Genomic DNA, 12,673 nt, shown 5'->3' with positions numbered 1-12,673 from the left:
ACACTCCTCACAGAGCACAGCAGGAGGATGTCCTCAGCACACAGCCCTCCCCAGAGCACTGTGGCTTTTGGAACCTCCAGGCGGACACACCAGAAACCACAGTGGTAGCCTTGGAAATGCTTCTTCAACCAAAAGCAAGTCAACTGGTATACAAAGACATAAAGCTGTGCAGCTCCTCAAGCAACCCTGGGTCGTGAATTGTGCTTACTGAATACGGATGCTGGCATGGGGCCAGTGTATTCAGCAGGAGCTAATACTGCTTCCTCGCACAGCCACCTCCACAGGGATCACATTGGGCACAAGCCTCTGCTCTTACCTTGGACTTCTCCTCATCTTCAAAGATCACATTCTTGGGTCGTGGAGGGGGGAGGGAGAAGATGGCATCTTCTGGAAGCTTGGGGTCAGACTTCACAATCCCTGGGAAGATAGGGTTAAGAATACTGTCAGTTGGTATCAGGACCAGAGGTATCAGGAGGGGCATATGAGAATAGGGTGGCAAGGTCAAAGGTGTAAGCATGGGCGTCTATCCAAGTCACAGCACCAAATGTAAGTATAACAGCTCGGACGCAAAGGTATCCTGGCAGCCAGGAGCCGAAGAATACCCCAAAGTCACACCACACAACAAACCTCACAAAAGAGATTTATTGAAGGGAAAACCAGGAGGGTGACTGCCTCTGCTTGGGCAGATATAGCCCTGTGTCCTGTTCAGTCTGTTCTGCTCCAGTAGATACAGGGCTCATAGAGTTTCTTGGGGAGGGGGTAGAACTCCTCAGGGTGGAGCTTTCCAGGATGGAGATTGGTGGGATTTCACATCCAGAGATTGGGTTCTTTACTCTGTAGGGTAGGGGCAGGGTCCGGCACTTAGGGCAGTCAGTGTTCTGTGGGTGGAACCTGGCAGTTAGAGGTCCTTGGGGGAGGCCATTCATGTGGCTGGAAAGGCTTTACAAAAGGGAGGTCAACTCACCAGCTTTGGACTTTGATGGATTGGACTACATTTTTGTTTTGTTTTTGGAGACAGGATTTCTCTGTGTAGCCCTGTAACTCACTCTGTAGACCAGGCTGGCCTCGAACTCTCAGAGATACGCCTGCCTCTGCCTCCTGAGTACTGGGATTAAACTACTTCTGACCTGCACAGTGAACTCCATCAGAGATGGTTTGAATCCAAGATATATTAATATATACATACTATATTAATATAATAGTTTTTATTTTTGAATTTTATGTGTGGTGTCTGTGTCTCCATGTGGGTATACACATGTGGAGGTCAAAAGCATCAAATCCCCTAGAGCTGGAGTTACCAGTGTTGTGAGCCACTTCAGGAGTACAGGAAAGCAAACCTGGGCCCTTCCGAAGAGCAGCAAGGGTTCTGAACTGCTGAACGCTCTCTCCAGCTTCTATACGTATTTTTTGAGAAAGGCTACCATGTAATCCTTTTGAACTCACTCTGTAGCCAAGGGTGGCCCTTCAACTCCAGATTCCCCTGCCCCTCTTCCTCAGTGCTGGGATTCTAGGTGTCACCACCATACCTGGAGTACTCGCTCTTGGGGACGGAACCCGGAGCTCATGCATGTTAGGCAAGCATTCTGCCAATCCAGCTCCGTCCGTAGGCCCTGGGCACCTGCTTTGTGGCCACCCTTTGAAGGTAAGCTTGACCCCATACCACCTTTTTTTTTTCACTGAAGCTGGCCTTAGGCACAGCCACAGAGAGGCCCCACTGGCTGTGTGTGTGTTCTTGAGACATTAAGGAGAGACCTGTGGCCTTGCTGGTAGAGAACCCTGAGACTGCTGGAGCCTGAGCTGTAGGCCGGGCATGTTACTGGTCCCTGAAACCCCACAGGTGGAGGCTCACCCTGCTTCTTCAGCATCTGGTAGGCCTCTGAAATCTTCACCTCCTCAGGCAGGCCGACTGTCCAGCTGTACAGCAGCTCCAAGATCTTATTCTTCACCTTCTCTGATGTCCGGGAGCCCAAGTACTTCAGAGACATACAGAAGGAGAGTTCGACTCAGAGACTGCTCAGCCCCACTCACTCAAGTCCTAAGCCTCCAAGCCTCCCAGATGCCTCCAAAGTCCAAGATGCCCTGCAGCCTGGTGTAAACTGAGCTCAGTTCTTAGCTGGACTACCCAATGGCTGTGCTCATTGTCTGTGACTCAGTTTCCTCATTGTGGGCATGCGGAACTTGGAGGCCCAGAGCAGGAGTACCTCCTCAGAGCACAAAGAACTTAACCTTGTGACCCCAGCAAGGAACCTAGGGCTCCAGGTGAGGAGGAAGGGCTCATGTGCAGCCATCAGACCCCACACATTATTTCCAGCATCGAACTAGGCCAAGAGACTTTCACTGCACAGTTCTCTCCTGGGAGACATGGGGCTGCACGGCCCACTCAGAGTTCTACTCAGAGGAAGGGCAGGGGGCTGGGCATCGAATATGTACCCAATCCGGGAGGACTTCTCAGGCCAAAGGTCGGTAGCCAGGGTGTGGCCCATCTGCTAACATAACTGACTCAGGTTTGTGGCTTTGGATGCTGAGGCTCACAGAAACCACATCTAGGTGATGGAGACAGGGAGAAATGTCAGACACCTAAGCAACCTAGGCTGGGCACACCCAATGACAGCATGTGTGTGCCCTGGGATCAGCTCTCCCTGCACACTGAGTGGTTCCTCAGCTGCCAGGCTTTCCTGACTCAGCTGGGCCCTGGAGAAGGATCTGTGCTAGATTTCCAACAGGGAGGGCCTAGGGATCCTTTTTCTACAACCCACCAGACCCAGCCTTCTGGGCCTTGGCTAGGACGCACCTTGGGAGACACGACCTTGATGAGCTCGTTCAGGAAGCGGAACTTGCCCACCTCATCATGGAACCGCTTGCCGCAGCTCTTCATGCATGTTTCCAGAACCTGGGAAAGGAAGCAGTACGGGAGTTCCTGACCTTGCCAGGGCCCAGAGGAAGGGAATGACCCCTGAGGGCACAAGGTGCAGAGGCTCAAAGGTCTCTGCGATTGCTCATCACCCACTAGAGCACCGAGTCAGGGGTTTTCCACTGAGCAGCACTGCTCAGGCTGCAGTATGACTACAGGGACTACAGGTTCCTCTATGGCCTGGGCCAGGTATCACTTGTACATGGCCTTTTTACTATTTTCTTCTTCTTTTCATATTTTTAAATTTTTTTAAAACATGGTTTCACTGTGTAGCCCTGGCTGTCCTGGAACTCACTCTGTAGACCAGGCTGGCCACGAACTCACAGAGATCCGCCTGCCTCTGCCTCCCGAGTGCTGGGATTAAAGGCGTATATTACCACCACCTGGCTTATTTTTCTTCTTTTAAAAAACAATTTGGCGGGCTGGAGAGATGGCTCAGAGGTTAAGAGCACTGCCTGCTCTTCCAGAGGTCATGAGTTCAATTCCCAGCAACCACATGGTGGCTCACAACCATCTATAATAAGATCCGGTGTCCTCTTCTGGCCTGCAGGCATACATGCAGGCAGAATACTGTATAAACACAATAAATAAATAATCTTAGAAAACAAAACTAGCCGGGCGGTGGTGGCGCACGCCTTTAATCCCAGCACTCGGGAGGCAGAGCCAGGCGGATCTCTGTGAGTTCGAGGCCAGCCTGGACTACCAAGTGAGTTCCAGGAAAGGCGCAAAGCTACACAGAGAAACCCTGTCTCGAAAAACCAAAAAAAAAAAAAAGAAAACAAAACTATTTGGCACTACTCTGGCCTTTCCCAAACTCGTGAAGTTACAAGACCTTGCACACTCGAGGAAGAAACCCCAAACCAAAACTGATGTGTTGGAACATGTATGGTTAATTAGAGCAATTTTCCCCTGACCTTGGACAATCTTGTCCCAAGGTCGCTGGTATGTGGGCTGTGCACAGAGGCACAGATAGCAACCCACCTCTTTTGCTCCTGGCATAGCCAAGAAACCTCAATCCTGAGCCTAGCTCTCACTGAAGAAGACAGTGTTGGCCAGGGTCTGCAGATCCCGCGTGGCTTGTCTAGCCCTTGCAGAGAACCTGGGAGTTTTACAAACACAGACTCCAAACCATGCATGCTGAGGGCCCTGACTGTGTTTAACATGTATCCCAGGGAGGTGTCCATTGGGCAGCTGAAGTGGAGAATCCCTGCCACCACCATCAGAGGCCCAGCTGTGACAGAAGGCTAGTCCAGTGGCTGCTGTTGGGAACCTTGAAGGCTGGCCCAGACCTATATACTGAATCACCTGGTCACTCACAGAACCCCAGGATCTTTTCTTACCGTCAAGGCCTGGATGGCCTCCCACTCCTGCGGGGACTGGATCTTGTGGGCCAGCAAGCGGGTGGCAAGTGAAGGCCTGGAGAGAAGGGACAGTCATGGCTGACACGGTCACTCAAAGAGACAGTCACTACACTAGACTGCAGCACTTCAGCCCTCTACTGGCCCTGTGAAGCACATACAAAGGCCCACCTCTCTCCAGATCAAACAGGACCTGGGATGGTGACAGCCAGTGCCAGGCACCCAGTGCAGGCAGGGACCTTCAAGAGGTATACACTTAGCCCCTTTCGGCTTTAAGAACTATGACACAGGCCTGGAGATGTTGCCTACTGATAGAGCACCTGCCTAGCATGGGTGAGTGAGGCCCTGAGTTCTAATTCCTCACCACCAGAAGCGAAAGCAGCTGTGTCTCTGGCTTGCACACGGGATGGTAAGGACAGGTGACCGCAGCCTGGGTGCTAAGGCCATGCGAGGTGACGCCCAGCACCTCCGCTCCTTGCTTTCCTCAGTGGCAGGAAACCCTGTAACCCCGACATATGCATCACTGGCAGTTCCAGGCTACTACTGAGGAGAGCGAGGGTCAGAGCGGCAAACGGCTTGCCCAAGACTAATCGGAGGTGGGATTCGTTTGCCCCAGAGCCCGTGAACCCCAAACAAAGGGCTGCTGGAAGCACCTGTCCTGGGAAGGAGGGTGGAGGAGAAGCACCCTGTGACTCGGTCCCTGCGATCCAGCAGCACCAAGGAGCCTGGGAGTCCAAGCCCTCAGGGAGTCACTTCTAGGGGCAGCCCACATGTGCATTTTGGACAAGTATTCCAGGTACTTCTGGTTCTTTTTTACATGAAGGACCTTTGGGGAGGGTGTAGTCTGCCCTCTAGAAGGCCCCAATAAACCATCAGCCACATAGTAGGGTGAGATTTGACCAAGCTCGAGACTGCAGTATCTTGGTGAGATTCAAGAGCGAACTGCTGAGCCTCAGTTTCTTCACTTATAAAATGGGTCCAGGAAGGCTCCCCTCAAAGAGGGTGGCCTATGTGTAGCCTCCAGCAAAAAGTGCCACTGTCTTTGTTAACTGTGGGTGCATTTAGAATGGAAACCGGGTCTCTAGCCCGCCCAAGACCAGGTTCTGGAGTGTGCATGACAGGACACTGTGTTCTGCTGTGTGTGTCAGCCAAGTGGAGCCACCTACCCCTCAAAGTCTTCGTTGAGCTGTTCGCAGAAAGCGTTGATGCTGGCCCAGTTCAGCTCCTTGTTCAGGGGATTTGTGGCTCTGTCTGCAGGAGCAGAGGGAGTCAGTATGGGCTAGTGGCATTTCTGCCTCTCCTTACTCTTCCCTGCAAGGTCAGGAGGGACTGAACACATGGGAGAGGCTTCCCTCCATTTCTGGCTGGACAGCCCCAAGTCTGAGCCCCGACATTCCAGCCAAGTCAATGGGCAGAAGCACACAGGGCTGCTGCTTACCCTGTCTGTCCACCCAAGGGCCCCACCTCCAGAGACGACAGCCAGGGACCACCTTCCATGGTTGGACCCACCATGCTGACTTTACCATCTCTGATTCTGTTCTCGAGAACAGCATCCCCATTCTCCTGGAATCTGTACTCAGGAGATTTAGGGGTAAGGGAAAGGTCAGGGTCCTGGTCCTTGAAGAACTACAGGCTGGGCAGTGGGCCAAGAAAAGCCAGGCTCTCAAGAAAGGGTGAGTGGCCAAGAAACCATAGGAACCCAGAGCAGCAGACTTGGGTCAGCCTGGGGCCAGGGCAGCTGCCCAGAGGAGATAACATTCCAGCTAAGTCTGGAAGGAGTTAACCAGGCTGAGGGCTCATCTGCCCAGCTAAGGACACGAGCCTGGGAAATGTTGTACCCTGGACCTCAGGCCTAGTTCTGCCAGACCTTGTCCCCGGGGAGTGGCTCAGGAAAACCTCTTCTGACGGTCCTCTCTAGTCCCTCGCTTCTGCCCAGGGTGGCAGTGGTTATGTCCCTGACTGTTCTTTGCTGTGGGCCCAAGTGGACTGTTACACAGTGCTACTGTGACCTCTGCCACCGTGAACACACCATCTCCCCTCAGTGTGTGAGAGAAGGAACGGATGGAGGAGGGATCAGTGGTAGGCAGGATGAGGCCGGGAAAGTTGGAATGCAGGAATGAGTAACAGCAAAGAGGAGCGTGGTCAATAATACCAGACAATCCCCTTCTCGAGCCCCCAACACTGGCCAAGTGAAGGTCTAGTATGTAATACAACCTCCCTGAACCCCATTTCCCCACTCGTAGAGCGAACCAATCACAGGTCGAATGAGAAATGCTTCGTGCGTGGTGAGGTTGCAGTGTCCCCCTGGTGCCCAGATACTTCTGCCCATGCTGGGGGTGCAGAAGGTCACAGCCTAAGAGGTGGGGCTGTGAAAGATCTGTAGACGGGAGGAGGCTAGGGCCCAGTATGTGGCACCCGCCCAGCTGGGGATCTATGCTATGCCTGGGGGCCTAGACACCCTAGTGCCTGGCAGCTATTCACTCGATCCATATTTATTTTTAAAAAATACAGTGGTAGACAAAAGCCCTGCTCTCCTGAAGCTCACTGGCCTAAACAAGGCAGTGCTGACGACTCAGATTAGCGATCACAGAAGGGCTGGCTGTAAAGACGGGCAGAGTGGGCAGAAAGAATGGGAGGCCCTGGGTTAGACTGCTCTCTCCTAGGGGCTCAGAGGCAATATGGCTGGGCAGAGGGCTGAAGAAGAGTTATCTTGGTACAAATCTATCCCACAAGCCTTGCGGGGACCCTCCAGTCCTTAAAAGGAACAGAAGTCACCAGTGAGCCCCCAGCAACACCAGGGACATCTCCTGCTTCCTCGGGGAAGGCTGCACATTTACTGTCCCCCACAATGGCCAAGGACTGAACACTGGAAAGGGGACAGCTGGGAAAAGGGCTAAAACAGGAAGTCCTTCGAAGTGTCAAAGGCATGTGAGCTCCAGCGAGGGTGGAGCCAGTCAGAGCCAGGGAAAAGGAAACTCTGACTGCCCAGACCAGCTTCTCCCCAGCATTCAGCAAACTAAGGATCTTAGAGCGGGAGGAGACAGGCCCCCTCCCTTCCCCCCAGTCTCCACCTGGGGGAGCATCTCCCCTGGCAGGTGGCAGGGAAGAGTACTTGAGGAGGGGTGTTTTACAACTGGGTGTGACTCTTCTGATGGTGAAAGCATCTATGGTCCTCCCTAGAAGCTACCCTTTACCTGTAACCTCCTGAGACCTGTGAAGTTGTGGTATCTCCAGTCCACCGCCAGTGAGTGTCTTCTCCCACCCTCCCCTCCCCCACTGCCAGGCTGACTCTCCTACATTCCCCCAGATGGTGTGGTTTGGATTCAGTCTCCTGGTTCAACTCTGTTCCAGACTGGCTTCAAAGGTGCTGGCCATGACTTCCCACATCACCCTGCACAGGTCCTTGGTGTACCTGAGGCCAAGAGGTTCAGCTGATAGCCCCATCCAGAAAGGCCTTGGGAGAGACCTGTCACTAGATGGACCAGAAGAGGCAGCCTGCAGCTCCCAGGGGCAGAGTCTAGGAATGGGGTTGGCAAAGCCAAGGATCTTCAGCACGGTGGAACAGGGAGAGCAGAGGGAGGGGCTGGGGGCTTGGAAGCCAGAGTTGTAGGAAGCTGTTTCTAAGGAGACAGGAAGCAAGGGCAGAGGCCTTGGGAGCAAGCTCAGGAGGAGCTGGGAAAGCAATCTGGGATGTGGAGCGGGGCTGGGCTGGGTGTAGTGACAGAGAACTTGGATTTCTTTATGGAGTCTGAGACGGGACCCTTCTAAGCTTAAGCACTGGGAGCTTCTCCCAGCATGGCCAGAGCAGGATGAGATGGGCCAGGAGTCCACCCGTTCCTGGACCCGGGACTAGCTGCGAGCACAGGGTGAAAAGACTCAGGCCTTGAGCTAGTGGGGTCCCGCAAAGGGAGGACTCGAGGGGCTGCCCTTGGGTGCAGCAGTCAGGGCCCTCAGGGTTTGGGGGTGCTCTCGGCAACCAGGTCATCGGGTGGGTGGGCGGCGCCCGCTCACAGCCTGGCTGCGCAGCTGCCAGGGTCCGAGCGGCGAACTGGGGCGCCGCCCCTCCTGGGTCCGGGGGCGGGGCGTGAGGAGGGGGCGCGCGGACCCCGCCCCCGCCGGGAGAGGGGCCAACCTCGCGCCCCCGGTTCCGGTTCCGGTCCGGCCCGCGCCCCTCCCGGACACTCACTGATTCGCGCCTCCAGAGTCTCCGGCTCCATCGCGGGCTCCATCCGCCACGGGCCCCCGCCTCGGCACCGCCCCCCCGCCCCCCGCCGCTCTCGCGGGAACTCCTTGGCCCCGCCCTCGGCCGGTTAAAGGGGCCGCGTCCGCCCGGAGGAGTCGGAACGGTGCGCTGGAGCGCTGGGCACCATCGAGACGCAGACGGGGTCGCCCAGAGCGTCACCTCCTTGCCAACCCCTCCCCCGGGCGGCTGGCAGCTTCGCGGGTGGGATCCGCCGGCGGCCTCGCAGCTCCGGGCGTTCAGGCGGGAAAGGAAGCGGAGAGCCTGGGGTTTGCGGGCGGCACCATAGAAACACCACGGGACGCTCTAACTCGGTCAGCGTCACGCAGATACCCGTGACCGCTTCCGGAACAACGCTCCGGGGCCATGTTTCTGAGGGGCTCTGAAGTCACTTCCGGAGCCCCTAGGGGTACTTCCGCTTAAGTGGGAAAAGTGGCAGTGTCCCTTAAAAGGGCGACTGGGCACAGTGGCCAAAGCGAAAATGACGAAGTTAAGCTAACGTTTGTTTAGCCCTTAATGCCCCAGACATGGGTCTAAGCATTTTTTTTCTTCCCTTTGAGACGAGTTTCACGATGTTGTCCTGGCTGTCCTGGAAATCGCTCTGTAGACCAGGCTGACCCGGAACTCATGAGATCCCTTGATCTCTGCCTCCCAAGTGCCGAGATTAAAGGAGTGCGTCACTACGCCCAGCCGGGGGCTAAGTATTTTTTCCCCATGAATCTATTCCTCAAACCCGGAAGCCAGGTAATGAGTATGCCTGTAATCACCCAAGGGTCAGAGAGCTTGCACCCGGTACTTCCTTCTTGCAAACCCGTGAAGAGCTCAATGCACTTCGATTATTCTGTGACCAGCACTGGAGAGAAAGGCCACAGATATATAGCCCACAAGGTGATGAGGAGCTGGGCGTGCTCTCACACGTCATAACGCCGGCACTTGTCAGACGGAGGCAGGGGATCAACAGTTGAAGTCCGATGGGGAATATCCTATCTCAAAGCACACGACACACACAAGGGAAGCCCGAAGGGTGGTAACAAAATGAGAGGGTCTCATTCCCCAAACTGGGATAGTGACGGAGTCTTGGCTCTTTGGGGGCGGGGGTTCAGGTAGCAACAATGCGAAATACTCCTCCGTTCTCTCACCCGCTTCTTTTCATCCTCTGCGGGTCGCCTTGGGCAGGTCTCAGGAATGCCCAGTCAGTTGCTCTCTGTCGTCCCTGGCGGCCAGCCTGGGAAGTGGCCACTGGTGCCCTCTCCAGCGAGCCCGCGCCAGGGAGAGTTAAAGAGCATCTGAGACCGAGGAACCGGCGAATCCAGTTCCGCGAGCCTGTGGCCTTGGGGAGGGATCTAGATTCACCTTGCAGAACCACAGTGACCTCATTTCAGTCGGTTTTTCAACTGAACCCAGCGTTCTCTGCGACGTGTCATTCTCTGCCGCAACCCATAAGACACAGGAGGGGATATGTGTGTATAGTCCCTCAAGAAAAGCTGGCACGAGATGGGCTTGGCCCTCTTTCTTTCTTTTATTATTGAAATTGTTAATGAAATAAAACCCAAACTGCGTTTGCCCGATTGATTTAGAGTCAGATCGCCCATTCACAGGCACTTTTGGGAGTGGGGGGAGGCGCCAGAGGCAGGGTCTTATGTAGCCTAGGCAGGACTTGAACTTCTCTGATCCTCTTTTTGCCACCTCAGAGTGTACCACCACACCTGCAAGGGATTAGGGCTTTCTGAGCTAAGCAAATACTCCACCAATAGAGCAACATCTCTCTAGTCACCTCAGTTTCCATTTCTCTTCAGACGAAACCTTTTTTTTTTTTTAAAGATTTATTTTATGTGCATTGGTGTTTTGCCTGCATATGTGTCTGTGTGGGGGTGCCAGATTCCCTGGAACTGGTGTTACAAAGGCAATTGTGAGCTGCCATGTGGGTGCTGGGAATTGAACCTGGGTCCCCTGGAAGAGCAACCAGTGCTCTTAACCGCTGAGCCATCTCTCCAGCCCCCAGACAAAGTCTTTTTAGCCCAAGCTGATGATTTATATGGTGCTGGGGATTGAACCTAAGACATTTCATACATACATGATAGGCAGACACTTTACCAACTGGGCTCTACCCACAGTCCCCTGCTATGTATTTCTTTGCATGCTTATGGTTTGTGTCTCTCCCCATCCAGAACCTTAACTGTCTAGGAAACTTCATCCCCGAGGAAATGCATCTGGTGAATCTCTGTCTGAGTTTCTTTTCCCATTGCTGTGATAAAATACTCTGACAAGGTGGCGGTGGTGGCGAATGCCTTTAGTCCCAGCACTTTTGAGGCAGAGCCAGGCGGATCTCTGTGAGTTCGAGGCCAGCCTGGTCTCCAAAGCGAGTTCCAGGAAAGGCGCAAAACTACACAGAAAAACCCTGTCTTGAAAAAACAACAACAACAAAAAAATACAAACACATCTTAGGCCGGGCGGTGGTGGCGCACGCCTTTAATCCCAGCACTCGGGAGGCAGAGCCAGGCGGATCTCTGTGAGTTCGAGGCCAGCCTGGGCTACCAAGTGAGTTCCAGGAAAGGCGCAAAGCTACACAGAGAAACCCTGTCTCGAAAAAACCAAAAAAAAAAAAAAAAAAAAAACAAACTCTGACAAAAGCAATTTAAAGGGGACAGGCTTTGTTCTGGCCCTCAGTTCAAGGGTGCAGTCCATCTTGGTGGAACCTGAAGGAACTGGCCACATCACATCCGCACCTGGGAAACAGTGAGAGTGCTGAATCCAAGCTGCCGCTCAGCTCCCTTTTTCCATGTACACAGTCCAGGATCCTAATAGGGGATGGTGCCACCCACAGTGGGCAGATCTTCCTGCCTCCATATACTCAGTCAAGATAATCTTCCCAAGGCATGCCCAGCAGCTCATCACCCAGGTGCTTTAGATCTGTGGAGTTGACAGTGCTAATTACCACAATCTCCTGAAACCTAAGGCATTTGCTGGTGTCCAGAAGGTGCTGGGGCTCAGAGCCTGGTGCCGCAAATCGTGGCACCTGCCCACGTTGAAGGAGTCTCAGAGTTGGCACAGAACGTCCAGACACCAAATTCTCAGCACAGACGAGATTTTATTTACCTGGGAGGGGACAAGCAGGGGTGCTGCCTCTGCATCAGGCAGAGACAGCAGCAAATGTCTTTGCAGAAGTGGTTTTTAAGGAGAAAAGGATGTCTGTTAGGATGAGTTGGTAAGTCCTGACTGGGCATGTTAGAATAGCCAAATAATGAACTTCGGGGCTGGACCTTGGCGTTTTGATAGTTGGACCTTGGTGATCAGCCTCAGGAATGGATTAGACATAAGGAAGTGGCCAAATAAGAGAATAGGCCTGGGTGGTCAGCTTTAGGAATGTAATCTAATGGTTTAGCAAGTGGAGAGGGCAAGACCTGCTGGCGCCATGTTTGCCGTGCCCGGGCCTTTAGAAAGCCCTCTACACATTGCATGTGGATCTGAAGAAAACCGGAAAGAGGCCTACTCACCTCCTGCCATCCTTTCTCCCTTCCTTCTCTCTTTCCCTCCAGGCAGACCACAGAAACTAGAATTCCTCACACCCAAAGTGAGTCATAGAAACTAGCACCCCCTATCTAAAGCCTGTTCACAAACCTGGCCCTCCGCAAACTCCCCAGCCTTTTTGGGGAAGAGGTGCTCTCATCTATCTGCATACCTCTAATAGTAGGCTACAAGACCTTCATCTCAGAGGGGGCCTGCCTCACACCCTGGAGGAAGAAGGACAGCTGGGCTTCCCCATCATACCCTGGAGGAAGAAGGGCAGCTGGGCTTCCCCATCACACCCTGGAGGAAGAAGGGCAGCTGGGCCTTGCTGGGCCTCCCCATCACCCTCTCCATCAGACCACACTCTTGCCCAGTTGCATTCTGCATGGCTGTTTCTGCTTCATCAAACGGGAGCATGAAAATGGAGAGCTCACTCAGGGTCTTCGGGCCTTCCTTCTAAAGTGACCTGTCATAGAAAACTGATTAAATAAATTCGTTACACTTCCATCCTGTGGATCTGTCTTGGTCAGTTTTATTTCAGACCTAGCCAGGAACTCCAGGAAGGCTGAGGAAGCTTCTCCTCCCCTGCCATGTTCGATAAATATGCACTGAAAAAAATGAATGCCAGTGTCCAGCTCTCTGCAGTGAGCTACGGCG

General features: G+C 53.7%; 1 protein-coding gene and 1 long non-coding RNA gene across 2 annotated transcripts in view; one reads left to right on the top strand and one right to left on the bottom strand.

Moving 5' to 3' along the window:
* Gga1 (golgi associated, gamma adaptin ear containing, ARF binding protein 1) overlaps positions 1 to 8,796 on the bottom strand; it is a 19,483-nt gene extending 10,687 nt beyond the window's left edge. Inside the window, exons 1-6 of the mRNA XM_052748297.1 lie at positions 8,456 to 8,796; positions 5,436 to 5,520; positions 4,252 to 4,327; positions 2,792 to 2,890; positions 1,850 to 1,973; positions 317 to 417 (exon numbers count right to left, since the gene is read on the bottom strand). Of these exons, the coding sequence (XP_052604257.1) occupies positions 317 to 417; positions 1,850 to 1,973; positions 2,792 to 2,890; positions 4,252 to 4,327; positions 5,436 to 5,520; positions 8,456 to 8,498 (528 nt within the window). The 5' untranslated portion in view covers positions 8,499 to 8,796. The remainder of the gene's footprint in view (positions 1 to 316; positions 418 to 1,849; positions 1,974 to 2,791; positions 2,891 to 4,251; positions 4,328 to 5,435; positions 5,521 to 8,455) is intronic.
* A 213-nt stretch (positions 8,797 to 9,009) lies between these two features.
* Positions 9,010 to 12,523, top strand: LOC128116736 (uncharacterized). Its single transcript, XR_008220581.1, has 2 exons — positions 9,010 to 9,253; positions 12,046 to 12,523. It is a non-coding gene; the product is annotated as an uncharacterized LOC128116736 (long non-coding RNA).
* The last annotated feature ends 150 nt before the right edge of the window (positions 12,524 to 12,673 follow it).

Source organism: Peromyscus californicus, unplaced genomic scaffold (assembly GCF_007827085.1).
Source record: "Peromyscus californicus insignis strain IS unplaced genomic scaffold, ASM782708v3 Scaffold_20__1_contigs__length_68692818, whole genome shotgun sequence".
In the NCBI taxonomy this organism is placed as follows: domain Eukaryota; kingdom Metazoa; phylum Chordata; class Mammalia; order Rodentia; family Cricetidae; genus Peromyscus; species Peromyscus californicus.
The sequence above is the reverse complement of the archived record's forward strand: the minus strand, read 5'-3'. Positions and strand labels throughout refer to the sequence as shown.